This window comes from Esox lucius, chromosome 18 (genome assembly GCF_011004845.1).
Source record: "Esox lucius isolate fEsoLuc1 chromosome 18, fEsoLuc1.pri, whole genome shotgun sequence".
In the NCBI taxonomy this organism is placed as follows: domain Eukaryota; kingdom Metazoa; phylum Chordata; class Actinopteri; order Esociformes; family Esocidae; genus Esox; species Esox lucius.
The window spans coordinates 121,386-141,839 of NC_047586.1; the positions used below are offsets into that span (position 1 = coordinate 121,386).

The 20,454-nt window shown below is 39.8% G+C and overlaps 1 protein-coding gene across 2 annotated transcripts in view; it reads right to left on the reverse strand.

Annotated features, from left to right (window-relative positions):
- Positions 1-3,502: 3,502 nt before the first annotated feature.
- Positions 3,503-20,454, reverse strand: part of esrrgb (estrogen-related receptor gamma b) — a 71,374-nt gene continuing 54,422 nt past the window's right edge. For both annotated transcript variants that reach the window (XM_010903525.4, XM_020056059.3), the window contains 4 exons: positions 19,593-19,706; positions 19,107-19,268; positions 11,159-11,428; positions 3,503-4,048 (listed from right to left, as the gene is read on the reverse strand). In XM_010903525.4, the coding sequence (XP_010901827.3) occupies positions 3,804-4,048; positions 11,159-11,428; positions 19,107-19,268; positions 19,593-19,706 (791 nt within the window). In that variant the 3' untranslated portion in view covers positions 3,503-3,803. The remainder of the gene's footprint in view (positions 4,049-11,158; positions 11,429-19,106; positions 19,269-19,592; positions 19,707-20,454) is intronic.

The following is a 20,454-nucleotide window of genomic DNA, read 5'->3' on the forward strand; positions in this document are numbered from 1 at the left end:
ATGTCTTATCCAGCCTCTGTAGGCGTCTGCTATGATGTCCTCACATGATGCATCCATGTCAGCTAGGACGGTCATCTGACTAGTATAGAAAATATGACTGACAGATTATGACACCTGGTTCAACCATTTTGCATTTAATGACTTATGCAATGAATGCCTAGATATTTTGGGAGGGAAGACAATACAACAGAACCAATATAATATATTTTGATCAACATGACATAAGCAACTGATAATGTAGGAAAAAGCCAGAACAATTGTACATAACCAATTGCATGAATGTACCAAAGCATTGGATTTTTCAAAATAATGAGAAATTGAATTGATGATGTGCATAAGTGGCTAGATGAAGTGGAGGTTGAAGTTGTTTTGAGATTTTCAATTGGTATCTGAGAAATGTACCAAAGTGATTGAGAAAAACTGTAATACTATGTATTACTGTAAAAAGTATATTGAGACATTGTTCCAAAACACATCATGACATTATTCAAATAAATGTTTCATTTGTTTGCTAGCTAAATATTTCTTTTAGATTTAAGTTTTTCCAAAATACGTGGATAGTAATGTATTAGCTAGAAATATATTCACATTTCTTTTGTTAAGGAATCAAAACAAATAATAACACGTAATTGTGAAAACACAGGGCCAAATCCAAACATTTATTAGCTTTGCATTGAGAAAGGTTAAATAATCCTACATTCAACTATTGAGCAATTCAAACATTAATTTAAATATCATCAACAAAGTGCATCTATACTGTCATGTCTTCATTTAAACGATGTAAGAAAGTACAACCAATCATTCTAAAGTCAAGAGGGCATACAAACACTACACTTGGGAACATATTCGCTCTGCAGTCCAGTTGTGACTTTCATTATTACACTTCTATTAGACTGCTTCAACTGTTTTTACACTATTAAAAAAACTGATATGGAGCTATTCAGCCAAGCCTTTCCTTGTCAAACCTGTTAAACTGTCTATTCTGTCCCAGAGGTGATGGAGTCAATGTTGAGATTTAATTGCTCTATTTCTATTGAGAATATTCAGCTTACAAAGATAATTAAAATTAATTGGATATATACCATTTTAGCTTCATACAATAAATTAAGGATTTTTTTCTCTTTTATTTTCATACCTCAATATAAGCTAAAGGAGGAAAGTAAGGAACAATAATGATGTTAACTTGGCCTTTGAAGGGAATAATACTGAAACTCTGAAGAGAGAAAAGGGGAAAGTATAAAGAGCTTGCAATTAATTTGAATAGTTCTATATCCATGTTATAGCATATGATATATAAAGCTAATAACTTCCTATGGTGCCAACATCTGAATGAAGTGTCATCCAATGCAGGAAATTTATTTTACCCCTGATTTCTACTCAATGGTAACATCGGTAACCGAGTCTGGAGTCATCCATGACCTATAAAATTATCAAACTATGATCAATAAAAAGCAATTATGTTTCATATACATCTCAGATATACCTCTCAGAATATATATATAGTTAAAGATAGATGTTCTGAACAGTGTATGGGTTTTTACAGTAAAGATAGATATTCTGAACACTTTATGGGTTTTTATAGATACCACAGGGATCTATGAAGAGGGCTAGAGGTCTGTTCCCCACACAGATCTATAAAGAGGGCTAGAGGTCTGTTCCCCACACAGATCTATAAAGAGGGCTAGAGGTCTGTTCTCCACAGGGATCTATGAAGAGGGCTAGAGGTCTGTTCTCCACAGGGATCTATGAAGAGGGCTAGAGGTCTGTTCCTCACAGAGATCTATAAAGAGGGCTAGAGGTCTGTTCCCCACACAGATCTATAAAGAGGGCTAGAGGTCTGTTCTCCACAGGGATCTATGAAGAGAGGTAGAGGTCTGTTCCTCACAGAGATCTATGAAGAGGGCTAGAGGTCTGTTCCACACAGGGATTTATAACGAGGGCTAGAGGTCTGTTCTCCACATGGATTTATAAAGAGGGTTCGAGGTCTGTTCTCCACAGGAACCTATAAAGAGGGGTAAATGTCTGTTCCACACAAGGTGCGTTAATTTTGCTTTCTCAGGGAGATGACATCTGTTGTGGGGTCTATGTTTAAACCAATTGTTTGTCTGCTTTTCTCTTTTCACTAGCTACAACACTGTCAGCATTCTTGTGTCGTGCACAAGCTGCTTTAAAACTGTAAATGATGGCCTATTCTTTTTGGTAAATGAACTGAAATTGCAGCATATGAAATTACAACAAGAACAAAGTTTGGAGATATGCTAATAACCTAAAGAAATTAATCAGTAGATTTACATCTATTCTAACAGATTTTACTTATAGGATTATACTGGATGACATGATGTAATTTAATTAATTAGTTAATTCTTCATAGTGTTTGATATGAAATGTAGACATACACACACACTTAATTACTTTAAAAGTAGTAATCATTAACAGATACTAACTATGAAAGCCTATGAAAACAAGCTATAGTTAAACAACTACTACTACCACTACTACTACCACCATTACTACTACACTCATTATACCACAGTATTGTCCTCCCAAGAACCAGATAGTATTGTCCTCCCAAGAACCAGATAGTATTGTCCTCCCAAGAACCAGATAGTAATGTCCTCCCAAGAACCAGATATTATTGTCCTCCCAAGAACCAGATAGTAATGTCCTCCCAAAAACCAGATATTATTGTGCTCCCAAGAACCAGATAGTAATGTCCTTCAGGAACCAGATAGTAATGTCCTTCAGGAACCGATACTCAGTATTATCCCCTTAAAACCATGAGTTAACTTCTTCATGTCACCCATCTCATCATTCTTGGAAAATGCTTTTAACTGGGTTATTTGGCTCCCCTTGTATGATAATCCTTTTGGGTTCCATCTATCCTCTGTGGAAAGAGGTCTACATGGAATTTGAAAGGGTTCTGCCTGGAGCAAAAAAGCCTTTTATCTGGAACAAAAATATGTTTTACCTCCACAAAAGGGTTATTTAAAGGGTTGTTTGATTGGGACAACCAAAGAGCAGCTTTTGTAAACATCCTCCGAACAGAACAGAGGTACATATTATGTTACCTACCAACCTGTGTACAAATAAAGCCTGTTGGTCCAGGTCAAATAGAGCCTGTTGATCCATGTCAAATAGAGCCTGTTGGGCCAAGTCAAATAGAGCCTGTTGATCCATGTCAAATAGAGCCTGTTGATCCATGTCAAATAGAGCCTGCTGGGCCGGGTCTGAGTTTAACACAGGTCTGGTTACGAATACTTTTTGAAGTTTCTAAAGAATACAACACTCCTCAAATATAATATATATAGTCCTCCACATGAACAGAAGAGGTTGACATGACAACAGTAAATCTTCACAAGAGGCCATAAAGTCGTACAACTGAGATAAAAAACAGACCAAAAACAACAATTGACACAATATAAGCATTCAAATTCATCATAATTATTGGTGTTCACACTTCAATGAGAAACAAAAATCATAATTCACAGCAGTTTAATGTGATATTTAGCAACGGATCTCTGTCTACAATGAGACCCACAGAGCCAATTTCTGTACACACAATCTTTATATACAGTATCATATCCCATATCAATCTGAGCCTTTAATATTGTATTAGATTGTCTATTTTCCCAATATTACTGTTTTCCATTTTAGGTATATGCTTGGTACCGCAGAAACAGTATTCAACTTTCTTTGTTATGTGTAATAGTAATAAGTCTCCATGGCATTGCCAGGCCTATTCACAGGCTGTCCTTTATCCTTATTGAGTTATGCAGCTGTCTGTCAAGCCTCTGGCTCAATCGTCAAGCCTTGGCTTCCAGCATCTCTAGGAAGAGTTTGTGCATTGGCACTTTCCCCTGCACCTTGATGCTGAAGAAGTGTTGCAGGGTCCTGGCAGCAGTTTGCCGGAGCAGAGGGAGTGTCATCAGGAGCTTTCCTGCCCGCTGAGGGTCTTCCGTGTGCTGGGAACTTCCCAAGTCCTGTAGTGCCTCATGGAGAGAGTCCTGAAGCCTCTGAACTGCATCCACATCCTCAATATGCATGGAGTCTAGAGAGATGGAAGAAGGAAAGGAGAGAGAAACAGAAAAACAGAGACAGACAGAGAAAAGAAAAGAGAGACAGAACAACAGTCAGAGAGACACAGAAATATAACCCCATTTCCATAAATGTTGGGGCACTCCATAAAATGTAAATAAAAGCAAAATGCAATGACGTGCAAATCATTTATCTCTATATTTAATTTATTGTTTTTGGAAAAATACATGACCATTTTGAATTTGATGCCAGCAATACATTTAAAAAAAGTTTCTGGGGCATGTCCCATACCATTATGGATGCTGGCTTTTGACCTGTGTGCTGAAAACAAGCCGGATGTTTTCGACAGACCACTGTCAGACAGTATTTCATTTTGCCTCAGTCCATCTTAAATTAGCTCAGGCCTAGAGAAGGTGGCAGCATTTCTGGATCTTATTTATATATGGTTTCTTCTTTGCATGGTAGAAGAAACCATTAATGGTCTTAACTTGCATTTGTGGATGCAGCAATGCACTGTATTCACAAACAATGGTTTTCGGGAGTGTTCCTGAGCCCATGCAGTGATTTCCACTACAGAATCATGTTTGTTTTTAATGCAGTGCCACCTGAGTGCCCGAAGATCTTTATCATCTAATATTCGTTTTCAGCCTTGCCCCTTGCATACAGAGATTTCTTTGGATTCTCTGAATCTTTTAATGATTTTTTGTACCGTAGATTGAGATCCCCAAACTCTTTGCAATTTTATGTCAAGAAAATTCCTTCCTAAATTGTTGCACTATTTGCCTGTGTAGTCTTTTTTCATCTTTACTTCTGAAAGGCTCATCCTCTCTTGGATGCTCAATCATGTTGCTGACCTGTTGCCAATTGACCTAATTAGTTGTGAGATGTTCCACTGTTGCCCCTGTCACAATGTGTTGTTTGCATCAAATTCAAAGTGGGCAGATATTTTCCAAGAAACAATAACATTTCTCAGTTTCAACATTTGATATGTTGTCTTTGTACTATTTCCTATTGACTATAGGGTTTAAATGATTTGCACATCTTTGCATTCTGTTTTTATTTCCATTTTACACTGCGTCCCAGCATTTTGGAAACAGGGTTGAATTTTGAGACAGAGAAACAGAGACAAATAGATGAATAGAAAGAGGCAGAAATTTAAACAGATGGATAGAAAGAAGCAGAGATTTAAACAGATGGATAAAAAGAGGCAGAGATTTAAACAGATGAATAGAAAGTGGGAGATATTTAAACAGATTAATAGAAAGAGGCAGAGATTTAAATAGATGTATAGAAAGAGGCATAGATTTAAACAGATGGATAGAAAGAGACATAGATTTGAATAGAGAAAGAGGGAACAAATAAAAGAAAACTTTCTTTTGTTGCAAACACAAACATATGCCAAATAAAATCATCACAATGTTTCTACTAGTTAAATTGTGTTGGTTAATCACTGGACTTGGTTAATCACTGGACTTGGTTAATCACTGGACTTATGTCTGTGCGTGTTTAGAAGTCCAGGGAGAGAGAATGGCAAAGCTCTATAAATATAAATATTGTGGATAGGAGGGAACAGTCATTTATCTGCACCCTGAACTATATACTGTCATCTTCAAATTCCGATTTTTTATTCAGTATTAGCAGTGTGCATGTGTGTTTGTGTGTGTGTGTGTGTCTGTGTGTGTGTATGTTTGGGCCTGTAAGTATACATAAGGGATTGTTCAAGTGTAGGAAGGAGGCAGGTGACCCTAATTTGCAGTCCAATTAAAAACTCTAAACTAGAACCAACCAACACAGCCTGAACAGAAACACAGAGAACCAGCAACACAGCCTGAACAGAAACACAGAGAACCAACCAACACAGCCTAAACAACCTGCACTTCATACTAACCCTACTGACGCTAGGAATGTTTTAAATTGCAGATAGTGGATTTCCAGATAGAGATAATGCTTTCAGAAGTGCAAATGTTTTGCACAGGAACATGTCCTGAATGGAAGAGTTACACTTGACATGAGGTAGAAATTGTGTGGTTGTGTGAACTGTAATCTTTTAAACGCAGGACCAACTCTTGGTGAATTTCTTTCAAAAGACTTTACTGGGTGAGACATGCTGGGACTGTGACATATATAATGTTGACTAAATCCTCCAATCAACTAAACTACAGACTACAGATTAATAGAACAGTATAAATAGAGAAACGGAGACTGGAGAAAGTGACAGAATTTATAAATGAGGCAAAAAAAGGTAAAGTAGCTAATTAAACAGGTCTGTTTTACCAGAGAGCCATCTTTTGTGAAAAGTACAATTTTATCTGGGGAAATAAACTAGGTTACATAGACCACACGTGATTGTTCCACTCTGCGTTAGGACACACAGACCGGTTCCACTGTTCATTAGGGTTAGGATACACAGACCGGTTCCACTGTTCATTAAGGTTAAGATACACAGACCGGTTCCACTGTTCATTAGGGTTAGGATACACAGACCGGTTCCACTGTTCATTAAGGTTAAGATACACAGACCGGTTCCACTGTTCATTAGGGTTAGGATACACAGACCGGTTCCACTGTTCATTAGGGTTAGGATACACAGACCGGTTCCACTGTTCATTAAGGTTAAGATACACAGACCGGTTCCACTGTTCATTAGGGTTAGGATAAACAGACCGGTTCCACTGTTCATTAAGGTTAAGATACACAGACCGGTTCCACTGTTCATTAGGGTTAGGATACACAGACCGGTTCCACTGTTCATTAGGGTTGGGATACACAGACCGGTTCCACCATGCATTAGGGTTAGGATACACAGACAGGTTCCACCATGCATTAGGGTTAGTTTTAGGATATACAGACTGGTTACACTGTTCATTAGGGTTAGTTTTAGGATATACAAACCGGATTTATGTATGTAAAATGTCTACCCTGTATGTTGTATATACATTATATCCCATATATGTATGTCATTTCAAATGCATGTATATTATGTACTACTACTATGTACAACCCGGTTTCCAAAACATTTCAGACGCTGCATATAATGCAAATAAAACAGAATGCAATGAAGTGCAAAACGTTTATCCCCATATTTAATTGAAAATAGTATCAAGACAACATATCAAATATTGAAACTGAGAAATTACATTGTTTTTGGAACCAGAAAACGAACCAGGCAAGCCTAGTTCAGCTGTCGCGGAATTAAAAGTGAAAAATACTGTTGCCCTGGATTTGAACCCAGGTCACCCACATGATTGGCTGCATCTACAACCACTACACCACAGTGCCATACATTTACCCTGTGCCAGTATAGCATCTCAACATTTTGTCATGCATTAACATCACGCCAAGATTTAATATTTCGCTAGACACCATTAAGCATTGTGTTAAACTGACTAACATTTCTTATTAAGTTTCTCCACTATAACGTGTATGTATTGCTTTTGCCACTGCCCGTTTTAACAGCTTATTAGCCAGTAATATGCCTACTAGTATCTAACTTACTACTTGGAATAGACATAAGATTTGAGCAATTTCTAGCAAGACTGAATATGAATTTAACACACCTAAAGCTATTTCATGGCACAAAAACCTTCGTTTTTCTTTTGTGAAAGACATTGATACAATAGCTATCAGTATAGGTGACAAAAACTGACTTTTTCGTCAAGTGAAAAGACGATAGAATCGTGGAAACCCCAACTCTTTTACTGCCCGAGTGGTTTTTATTTAGCCTATATTACCCCAAAAATCATGCATGGATGCGTACTTTGAAAATCCACTAGAAATAGTCACAATATAACTGTGAACATTTTTATTTTAGGCTTACTATAACACAGCTACAGAAGGTTGTAGACAGTGATGTTTTTATCTATGCGGAACAAACCTAATGCACAATTTGCTTTGACTGTAATGAGATTCAAATGCAGGACCTATTGGTTGCAGGTCTGCATCTCTAACCACTACGCTATTTAAAAAGTGTCAAAAAAGGTGGGGACAGGGGAATGTTTGTCCCTGTGTTGTATCACCTATTCTCTTAACAATACTGTGTAACGCGTTTGGGAACTGAGACTAATTGCTGTAGTTTTGAAAGTGAAATATTTTCCCATTATTGCTTAAGGATTTCAGCAGCTCAACAGGTCAGGGTCTGCTTTTTTCATTTCATAATGCGCCAAATGTTTTCAATGGGTGACAGGTCTGGACTGCAGGCAGGCCAGTTTAGCACCCAGACTCTTTTACTGAGGAGCCATACTGTTGTAATACATGCTGAATGTGGTTTTGCATTGTCTTGCTGAAATGAACAAGGCTTTCCCTGAAGTATTGATTGCTGAATATTATGTAGAATGTATGGTGTATGGTATGTACTATGTATGATGTATGTAATATGTAATATGTATTCATGATTTCTAATATGTATGAACTATGCATATTATGTAGTAGGTATGATGTATGTTTGGTATATACCATGTGATGTATGTATGGCACGCACAATCTACACTTCCATTCAAAGGTTTGGAGTCATTTAGAAATGTCCCTGTTTTTGAAAGACAAGCAAATGGTTTCTCTTTAATATAACATCAGACAGATCAGAAATACAATGTAGACATTGTTAATGTTATAAATGACTGCTGTAGCTGAAAACGGTTGATTTTCAATGGAATATCTACATAGGTGTACTGAGGCCCATTATCAGCAACCATCAGTCCTTTATTCCAATGGCATGTTTTGTTTGCTAATTCAAGTTTATCATTTTAAAAGCTTAATTAGATTATTAGAAAAAACTTTTACAAAATTGTTTGCACCACTGAAAACTGTTGCGCTGACTAAAAAATAAATAAAACTTATTTTAGACTAATTGAGTATCTGGAGCATCATAAATTTTGTGTTCCATTAATGGCTCAAAATACCCAGAAACAAAGAACTTTCTTCTGAAACTTGTCAGTCTGTTTCTGGTCGCAGAAAGGAAAGCAAGTACCAAGAAATTACCAAGAAACTGAAAATTCTCTGTGTGCTACTTCCTTCACAGAACAGAACAAACTGACTCCAACCAGAATAGAAAGAGGAATGGGAAGTGCCGGTGTACAACTGAACAAGAGGACAAATGCATTAGAGTGTCTCGATTGAAAAACAAATGCCTCACAGGTCCTAAACTTGCAGCTTCATTAAGTAGTACCCTAAAAACACCAATCTCAATGTCAACAGTGAAGAGATAACTCAGAGATGCTGGCCTTCTGGGCAGAAATGCAAAGAAATCTCCCTTTTATAGCCAAGATCATTGAGAAGGTAGTCTTCAATTTACTTAGCAATTTGGTGACCTCAAACGGTCTCTTTCAGTCTGGCTTCCGACCTCACCACAGTACTGAAACAGCCCTGATTAACATTTTAAATGATATACGGCTGAATACTGATTCAGATAAAATAACAGTTCTGGTTCTATTAGATCTCAGTGCAGCATTTGACACTGTAGATAATAGAACACTTATAGATAGGCTGGGAAATTGGGTAGGACTCTTCGGGAAAGACCTTGATTGGTTCAGATCTTATCTAGACGGCCGGAGTTACTTTGTCACCATTGGTAATCTGATAGGGTGGCTATGACATGCAGAGTTCCACAGGGATCAGTTCTGGGACCACTTCTGTTCAATCTCTATATGCTACCTCCAAATTCTACAGAACAACATTCACTACCATAGCTATGCTGATGATACTCTAATATAAATGGCTTTCAAACCGTATGACAACAGCTCAATAGACTCTCTGTGTCACTGTATAGAGCACATAAATACCCGGATGAACCAAAATAGTCTACAATTATTGTGTTTGGCAACAAAAACAAAAGAACAAGTATTAGTAAAGAGCTGGATTCTCGGGCCCTTAAAACCAGGGATCAAGTGTGTAATCTTGTTGTTCTGATAGACTCACACCTCACATTTAACAGTCATATCAAATCAGTCACCAAAACAGCATTATATCATCTAAAAAATATAGCCAGAATCCAAGGCCTGATGTCCCAAAAAGACCAAGAGAATCTCATCCATGCTTTTATCTCAAGTAGGTTTGAAAACTGCAATGACCTCTTAACTGGACAAAATGACTGTAAAACAGCTGCAGCTTATTCAGAATGCTGCTGCTAAAATGTTAACCAGGACCAAAAGAAACGAGCACATCCCTCTATCCATCCCTCTATCCCTCTCTCCATCCCTCTATCTCTCTCTCCACCCCTCTATCCCTCTCTCCATCCCTCTATCCCTCTCTCCATCCCTCTATCCCTCTCTCCACTCCTCTATCCCTGTCTCAACCTTCTCGTCCATGTATCAATCCTTTTATTTGTCATCCCTCCAAACCTTAATCCCCCACTTTACCTCTCCATCTCTCTATCATTTTATCTATCTCCCTACACCCTCCATCCCTCTATCATTTTATCTATCTCCCTACACCCTCCATCCCTCTATCATTTTATCTATCTCCCTACACCCTCCATCCCTCTATCATTTTATCTATCTCCCTACACCCTCCATCCCTCCCTCTGTCCCACCCCTGTGGAGAGTTTGTCATTCTGAATAGGAAGTGCCCTGCTCAGCATTTGTCATGTCTCAGTCAGACCGTTAGGCAGACAGGAGAGTCATTGATTGGTAGGGGGACATGGTCGGCCCATGACAGCCTCTTCAAAGGGGAACAAATGAGCCCCGTCGCTCCCTGATGCTCATTCCACTCCACTTAACACATTTTATTGACAGCCCCTGTTTTCCTAATGAAATGCTAAATATATCTGCCAACTGTGGAGGGGGGGGGCACGGGGAGGGAGGGGCAGGGGGTTGCACGATGACAATCACACAGAGCGTGACAGTACTGGGGTGTGTCATTAAACAGCCTTGTTGCTGACCTTTCTGACGCCTCTTATCTCTTGTGTGGATGGGTTTGCCCTCTGAGAGGGTGACATAGAGTTTGATTTATTTCTTTGTTTGTTTTAATTACTTGTCAGGTACTTAGATTTACCATTCAGATGTACTCTACTGTCAAACTTGAGGGTGACTGTCTCCTGTGGCTGTTTCTAATAATAGGTTTTTATTGGTATGACATATTTCAGCAAATTTAATAATTATTAATCTCTGCATCTTTTTCATTCTTGCACAACCTGAATTAAGGAGGGCGATGGCCTTGAGCATGACAAACTCCTCCTTCTCAACTTGTAGCTTCTTATAGCGCTGCACCAGTGGAAGGATGGCTACATGCAGGTCCAGTAGGCCTGATAGTCTAGCATGCTCTTCATCCACCACATAGTCGTCAGCATAGACCAGCTCTCCCTCAAAGGCCAGAGAGCGGAACACGATACTTAGCACAAGGACCTCCATCCAGGCACTCTGCAGAAGACTCATCTGGTCGGTCAGGGACAGACTGGAGAAGCCTATAGCAGAACAGAGGGAAGGGGAAGATATAGGATGAGGTGAGGAAAGCTATTAACAATCTCCCATGGGCATTGTATATTCATGACAGCCAGGAAATTGTGGGATTCATGAGCTAACAAGAAACATTAGTTCAGTCATTGTCCGTATTCTTATCCCTGATTACTTGAATGTACCAGGATCAGTTGAAGACAAGTGTTTAAACAGTTTTTTTCCCAATTACTCTGGTTGGTGGATCTACTGAAAAATCCAATAAAAGTTTTAGATCCCTTTCACTTCTATATAACAGGTAGGCCTGATAGGCCAAGCTATTCAAAGAGCTAAATAGCTCAACAGCATACTCCTTTGTGTAAATCTGAGTAGTGCCAGGACAAACATTTTAATTGTTAGGAATGTAGGGCTGGGCAGTTCCCCTTCCTCATCTCCAGGTAAGCACCATAGTTTTGTCGTAGATGCAAGCTTAAACTGAAAGCCAGTGGAGTGTGAAGAGAAGCAGGGTGACATGCATGAACCTGGAAAAGTTGAACACCACGCTGACTGTTGCAAATTGGAGGTATCTGATGGCACGAGCAGGGGGTCCTGCCAACTATAGTCCTGCATTGGTCACCTGCAGCTCTTCCCAAGTGAACTGCAAATTAATCCCTGATCACGTGGAATAAAACCCTTCTCACCACATGTGTGTTGTCTTGCAGCTCAGAATGATAATTTTACAGGTCAGAAAAGTTTTATATGAAGACAAATCTATTTCTGTGAGAGGTGAGACAGATACTCAGCTACAACACAGTGAGAATGGGGAGCACGAAGTGAGGATAGCATACATTGCTAGGTAGCCTAACTAGCAACGCTACTTTTCTAGTCTACTTTTTTTTCACTCTAAAATATTTAGCTAACAGAACTTAAATGAGATAAATTAAACAAAAAATTGTCTTGACTGAATAATCATTTTTTGCACAGTTGCTGTACAAGCCTATTTTGCAGTGATTTACATGTTGTTATCCAGGGTCACATTTAGTTCTTTGCCCTCTGGAAGGGCATCAGAGTTGAAATATAATCTGTGAAATGGTTTATAATATACAAATGGTCCCTGGAGCAGCTTTTTCTTTGTCAAGATTGAAGTGGCGAGGCAACATCCAACTACAGATGTCAACCAGGTATGCAGTGATGCATGCTTCCAGGAGATTGTTAGAAGGGAGAGAATTATGAAGTATCATCCACTTAGCAATGATAGGACAGACATTGTGAGGATGTTTAAAAGTAAGAGGTGAGGACCTAGAACAGATCCCTGGGGAACACCAGTAGTGAAAGCCTGAGGGGCATACTCAGATCCATATTAGCAGTGACCTGCCAGGTAGGACACAAACCAAGAGTGTGCTTAGGCATTTCAAGATATTTAAAGATATGAGACATTGAAACAGTCTGCAGGGTTAGGGGTCAGGGATGGTCTGTAAGGTTAGGGGTCAGGAAAGGTCTGTAGGGTTAGGGGTCACGGATGGTTGGTAAGCTGCCCAATGGGTTAGGGTTAGAGAAAAAGCAAGACATCTTCACAGAAAACACAGATTGAAGAACACAGAGTAGGTGGAGAAAGACATAGAGGGGAAGAGAGATGAGCAGGAAAGTGAGAGGGAGAGTGCTGGGCATCCCATTGACCAGCAGATAGTAATCAGCTCTCTGAAGAGTATTGATCCCAGCTTCTGATTTAACACAGGCAAGGGGGGACATCTGTTACACAATGAGTGCTATCACATTCAATGGAGTGTTATCACATTCAGTGGAGTCTTATCAAATTCAGTGGAGTCTAATCACATTCAATGGAATGTTATCAACTTCAATGGAGTGTAATCACCTTCAATGGTGTGTTATCACCTTTCATGGTGTGTTTATACCTTCAGTGGTGTGTTATCACATTCAATGGTGTTTTTACCTTCAATGGAGTGTTATCACCTTCAATGGAGTGATATCAACTTCAATTAAGTTTTTTAACATTCAATGTGATATAACCTTCAGTTGAATGCTGTAACCGTCAATGGTGGCTTATCACTTCCAATAGGAAACATGTTTTCAAACAAAGAGGCCTGAAAATCTGATTAGTTTTTTCTGACTATGTAGGACAACACCATTTGGTTTTATCATACTAAATCTAACAACATAGGTCTATTAAATGTGAATCCGTAATGAGCTATTCAACAGGTAAGCTACAGTAACTTTAACACTGCTACAAACTAAGACTTTCCTCTTATTTAACAGTAGGCAATTAGTCAAAACATCTTTGGTGCTCTCATTCTTTCCATCAACGACATAGCTAGTGACCTATTTCTTGGTCAACATGTCTGTGAAAAATGTGCATTATTATTGGTTGCAAATATAGCAGAATAAACCTACTTTCTAAAATGGTGCTGCTGGGCAGAGCCTTAAGCTAATAGCTGAGCAGTCCAATACTAAACCCCTGCTGTACTCACTGATCTGAACCATTTGTTTTGAAGCTGTCTACATTTATTATCACAGTTTTTATCACCTGGTCAATCAACTTACTACAAACATACGAAACAAAGACGTTCTGCCGAGCTGTTCTATGGGGTTAGTCGAGGAAGGATAGAGAGGAAGGCAGCACTCTCCTACTTGAGTATCTTTGTTGTTAATATCTGGTTTCATAAGCTTTTCTCTCCCTTTTTGTGTTTGTGTTTGTTTTCTTGTCAATGGGAACAGCAGCTTGCAGCCCTGTTCTGTTAGCTGGGTAGGGAAGGTAGCCTCCCTAACCAGCTAACAGAACAGGGCTGCAAGCTGCAGAGTGAAACTGGAAGAAAACAAAACTTCCAGAGGACCTGTCATCCCATTAATTTGCTTCTCTCTACCTTCTCTTTGTGTTTCTGTGGCTAAAGCCAATTTCTATGGCTCTAAATTTCTACCTCTAACACCAGGAAACACTTTGCCACTTTTTCCTCTCCTAAATCCTCTTCCTCCCGCTCCTCCACATCCCTCTTCCCTATCGAAAGATGACCTTGCCAACCCTCTTTCACTCAACCTGTTCAGTCTTCTGGCCCCACTGTCACTGAACTACCTTATTCCTTGACCTCTTACTCTCCCCTCTCTTTAGACAAAGTCCTGCATCTTGTGATGTCTGGGCATCCAAATGAATCCCTATCCACTGGCTGTGTTCGCTCTGATTTGAAGTCAGCTCTGTCCATCACAGTTGACACCTCTAAGGTGGTCCACTACCAAGCGCGAAGAAACTTGGCGTGACACACGACAATAACTTGTTATTATCTGCAAACATCAAAGCAGTGACTTCCTCTTGTAGATTCAAGCTTCACAACATCTCTGAAGTAAGACCATACCTTACACAGCAAGCGGCTCAGGTTCTGATCCAGTCACTTGTCATCTCCCGTCTGGACTATTGTAACGCACTGTTGGCTGGGCTCCCCAGTAACTAATCCAGAATGTTGCAGCTCGTCTTGTGATCAACCTTCCCATATTCTCTCATGTCACCCCTCTCCTTTGCCATTTCTAATTCTTCCGGTAGAAGCTTGCATCCGTAATAAAACCATGGTGTTTGTCTTTGGAGCAGTAACAGGACCATGGTTTTTGCTTCTGGAGCAGCAAAGGGAACTGCACCTCCCTACCTGCAGGCTGTGCTTAAACCCTACAACCCTTTCTGTACACGCCGATCTGCCACTTCATGTCTTTTGGCTCCAACCCTCACAGGTTGGCAGCTCCCACTCAGCCAAGGCAAAACACTACTGTTGTTTGCTCCTTGGGGTTTAAGGCCGGGTGTCTCTGTAAAGCACGTTGTGACAACTGCTGTTGTAAAAAGGGCTTTATAAATAAATTGGATTGATTGATTGATTAATTCTAGTCTTGGCACCTCAATGGTGGAACAAACTTCACCTTGAAGCCAGGACAGCAGAGTCCCTGCCAATCTTCTGAAAATGTCTAAAAAACCAACCTCTATGATGAGTATCTTCATTAACTTGTGTATCCCCACACCCCCACCACCTGAAAAAATTTAAATGCACTTCTCTGGCACTGACTTTGCCAACTAATGGCTTTGGTGAAGTAAATATTCTATTTTTCCAAAACACCTTAAGAAGAATGCACTTATTGTAAGTCTCTCTGGATAAGAGTGTCTGCTACACAACTAAAATGTAAATGTTTGAAATCCGTCAAGATTGGAAAACTGTTGTCCTCATTCCCCTTTCAAAAGAGGGCAATGAGCTAGACCACAGTTCTAATAAGCCACATTCTGCTAGGCCTGTCTAAAGTTGTTGAATGCTTGGTCAACAAACAGCTTACTTGTCATCTAGTCCCACATGGTGCATTGTCTCTAATAAGGCTTTCTGAATTCTATAGTGAGGTACCCTTGTGGATGGAAAGAATGCTGTCTCAAATTTTTCTGGAGTGCTTTTGAATCTTACGAGTTTCACATGGCCTGATGACTACTAGATATCCCAGCTAAAAGTCCACCAGTTTTATTATTGAATAACAGTTCAAAGAATAAAATAATTGTTGCTGTCCCTGTCCAAAGTCCTTCTGGTTGTGTTTCAGATCAAGATAATACCTGACGATTCCAGCAGCCACTTCGCTGACCCCCCCAAGCCCCCCCCCCCTCCACCCGGTTATCCCTGTCCTTGTCCATCTGGTCATGCTTCTGGACCTGGATTTGGTCTTATAGACTCTGGACACAGCACAAATGCATTTATTAATTATTACAACTCTTAAAATGTTCACCAGGCACAGCCAGAAGAGAACTGGTCACCTCTCCGAACCTGGTTCCTCTCTAGGTTTCTTGCAAAATTTTGGCCCCTCTTAAGGAGTTTTTCCTAGCCACTGTGCTTCAACATTGTTGTTGCTTGCTCCTTGGGGTTTCAGGCCGGGTGTTTTGTAAAAGCACTTTGTGACAACTGCTGATGGGAAAAGGGCTTTATAAATACATTTGATTTGATTTAAAAAGCTTCACAGTTTTGGTTGTGTATCTCATTGAGTGCATGAGTGTGTATGTGTGTGTGAGATTGTTGCATCCATGTCCACCCCATATCCTCTCTTCCATTCCATTTACTTTAGTGATAGACTGACTTCCTGGTTCCTGAGGCCTGACAGACCTTCAAGCAAGGGTATTGTGTGGCTCTGGAGAGTGATTCTCACTGATCAAATATCAATATTTCACTGCATTGCAAGGATTTACTGTTTTTACACTAAACCTGACACCACATCAAGCACCCAAAACAGGAATGTCTTTGTTGTAATAGAGTAGTAGTGTTTTACAGATTTTGTGGGACAATAGGGCTTTATTTCTCGATAGGTGTCTTTGTTACTAAGACTATGTGATTACACTATATGCAGCTGCTACTCTTGATACAGATACTATTTTAAACAAAGGGTGGTAATGATATGAATTTATAATTGCTAATTTATCACTACAATCAATTATTATTACTATCAATAAGGTTTCTGAATTACACAGCATTTAACGAAACTGTGCTATAATGGCATGGACTATTAATAAGACCTCTCGTAGAAATATGAGTGTTAAGTGTATTCAGTTCTTTAAAGATCATTTAACTAAGATCATTTTAAAACTATGATAGTGCTATTTAAAGCACACATGTTTTGTTATTTTGGCTGTTTACAAAAATATATTCAAGTTGCAGTTGAATAATGAATATGGGCTTAAAGTGCAGTCTCAGCTTTAATTTGAGAGTATTCACATCCAAACTGGAGGAAGGGTTTAGGAATTACAGCTCATTAATATGTAACCCCCTTTTTTTCAAGGTACCAAAAGTAATTGGACAGTTGACACAAAATGGACAGGTGTGGGCTATTCCTTCATTATTTCTTCATCAATTAAGCAGGTAAAAGGTCTGGAGTTGATTCCAGGTGTGTCATTTGCATTTGGAAGCTGTTGCTGTGAACCCACGACATGCGATGAAACTGGCCATACTTAGGCTGCAAAAAAAAAAAATCCATCAGAGAGATAACAGGAGCATTAGGTGTGGCCAAATCAACATTTTGGTACATTCTGAGAAGAAAAGAAAGCACTGGTGAGCTCTGCAACACAATAAGGCCTGGACATCCATGGAAGACAACAGTGGTGGATGATCGTAGGATCCTTTCCATGGTAAAGAAAAATGAAACTTCACAACATCCAGGCAAGTGAAGAACACTCTCCAGGAGGTAGTCATATCATTATCCAATTCTACCATAAAGAGAAGACTTCATGAGAGCAAATACAGAGGGTTAACCACAAGGTGCAAACCATTCATAAGCCTCAAGAATAGAAAGTCCAGATTAGACTTTGTTGGCGCAGTTCTGGAACAGAATTATTCGGACAGATCAACCTGTACCAGAATGATGGGAAGAAAAAAGTGTGCTGAAGGCTTCGAACGGCTCATAATCTGAAGCATATCACATCATCTGTAAAACTTGGTGGAGGCAGTGTGATGGCATGGGCATGCATGGCTTCCAGTGGCACTGGGTCACTAGTGTTTATTGATGATGTGACAGAAGACAGAAGCAGCCGGATTAATTCTGAAGTTTCCGGGGCCTCCCCCGGGTAGGGCCACAGTGTCACCGGACCCCCCGTCTCAGTTCCAAGGTGTTACGCTGCTATATTATTGTGCTGGGGGATATGAGGAATGCACTACTAACTTTTGTTAGTCTCCTCCAGTTTTAAATTTTAAGAGGAGATGAGGTCCTGGTCCACACCTGCGGATTACCTGGTTTGGGGGGCCCGTTGCTGTCCCTGTCCTTGTCCACCTGGTCATACTTCTGACCTAGTCTAAAATCAAATAGACTCTGGATTTAGCCCAGAGAAATGTATTTATTATTCTAATTGGACTCTTAATATCTCACCCGGCACAGCCAGAAGAGGACTGGTCACCCCTCTGAGCCTGGGTCCTCTCTAGGTTTCTTCCTAAAATTCGACCTTCTTAGGGAGTTTTTCCTAGCCACTGAAATTCAACACTACTGTTGTTTGCTCCTTGGGGTTTAAGGCCGGGTGTCTCCGTAAAGCACTTTTTGACAACTGCTGTTGTAAAAAGGGCTTTATAAATACATTTGATTGATTGATTGATAGATGGATAAATTGTCGGCTCAGATTCAGACAACCTGATCGAGCATGCATTTCACTTGCTGAAGACAAAACTCAAGGCAGAGAGAACCACAAAAAAACAATAACTGAAGACAGCAGCAGTAAAGGCCTGGCAAAGCATCACAGAGGAGGAAACCCAGTGTTTGGAGATATCCATCCGTTGAAGACTTCAAGCAGTCATTACCTGCTAAGGATTCTTGACAAAGTATTCAAAAACAAATTTATAATTGTGTTATTTTTTGTGCAATTTCATTTGAGCCCTTAAAATTATTAGAATTAACGTATATGCTTAGAAAATACATTCTTCAATTTGTATTTGAACGCATTTCACCAGATAGAACATTCACAATAATATCCAGATACCATGGTAATTGAAATCTATTGTACAGTAGCCTACTCCAGTTCAAACATGTATGTTTGATTATGTCAATGCAACATCACTTACAAAAATGTACAACAGTTCCTATATCTATTCTCTACCCAAAACCATTTCCTTCCCTCTTTATCCTCAACCCCTACCCTCATCCCAACATCTGTACCATCTGGGATATGGATTTGTTTATATGGGTAATAATTATGGGTAATCATTAGCCTCCTACCGGGGATATGTTTGGCCCAACCAATGATGACCACCAGTTCCCTATCAGCCAAATCACAAAGAGTGGTCAGAGCTTTGATGTCCCCATCTGGCACTGTTGGATCAGGCATGGCATAGATCTTCTCTGGCTCCACCACCAGCAGGTGAGACACAATCTTAATCACTGACACAGGACGAGACAGAGAGAGAGAAACTAAGACATTAAGAGAGACAATACTGACATTTTGTCTTTAACATTAGGACAGAAAAAACAGGAGTGAAGAAAAAAAGAGAACTACAGAGGGATTGATATCAATGTTTTGGTAAAAGAAAGAGAAGAACACGAAATGAGTGAAGTTAAGACAGAGAGTCAGCAAGAATGAGAGAGACAGCAAGAATGAGAAACACAACAATGAAAGAGAGATATCAAGAATGAGAAACAGCAACAATGAAAGATCAGGGTTGAGAAAAACAGAGTGAGAGAGGGAGAGATCTTCTGGTGACTCACAAGGTTTTTTGTCAGGAGGAGGTAGGGTCAGGGATAGATATGTTCCATGTTCTGTGTCTCCCATTCTCCTCTTATACTTCTGCCTTCCACCTCTCACTCGATCCAGTCGAACACCTGAAAATAAGTGCAACTTGAAATATCAGTACTGTTTTATATAGAATCACATACAGCTTGAGACATTGGGTATCACTCTGCACAACATGGCATTGTTTGATTAAAATCTTCTAACACGTTTTTCAAATATGTTGACTGTGAATATTCACTTCCATGACTTTTATTATTCTCAAAACCTTTTGAATGTGTGTATCTGATGTTACAGGCCCTGTGTGACAGCTGTCCCCACTCCCCTCCCACATTGCCGCTCAGTGTCATTGGTCAACTAGCCTCAGAAAATGTAATTCATTGTTCACACTTGAACTTGTCCCATTGTAATCATGCCCATTGTGCACACCTGGTTCCCATAATCACACCTGGTTCCCATAATCACACCTGGTTCCCATAATCACACCTGGTTCCCATAATCACACCTGGTTCCCACAATCACACCTGGTTCCCACAATCGCACCTGGTTCCCCTTCCCATAATCCCTAACCCTAACCCAGAAGGTGATTTGTGGTATCTGTGACCAAGATGTTAGCAGCAGATCCTTCATGTCCTGTAAGTTGTGAGGTGGAGTTACCGGGGATCAGACTTGTTGGTCCTGCACATCCCACAGATGCTCCATTTGATTGAGATCTGAGGAATTTAGAGGCCCAAACAAGACTCATCGGACCAGGTCGACCTTCTTCCACAGCTCCAATGTCCAGTTCCGACACTCACTTGCCTATTGTGGGCGCTTTTGACAGTGAACAGGGATCATCAT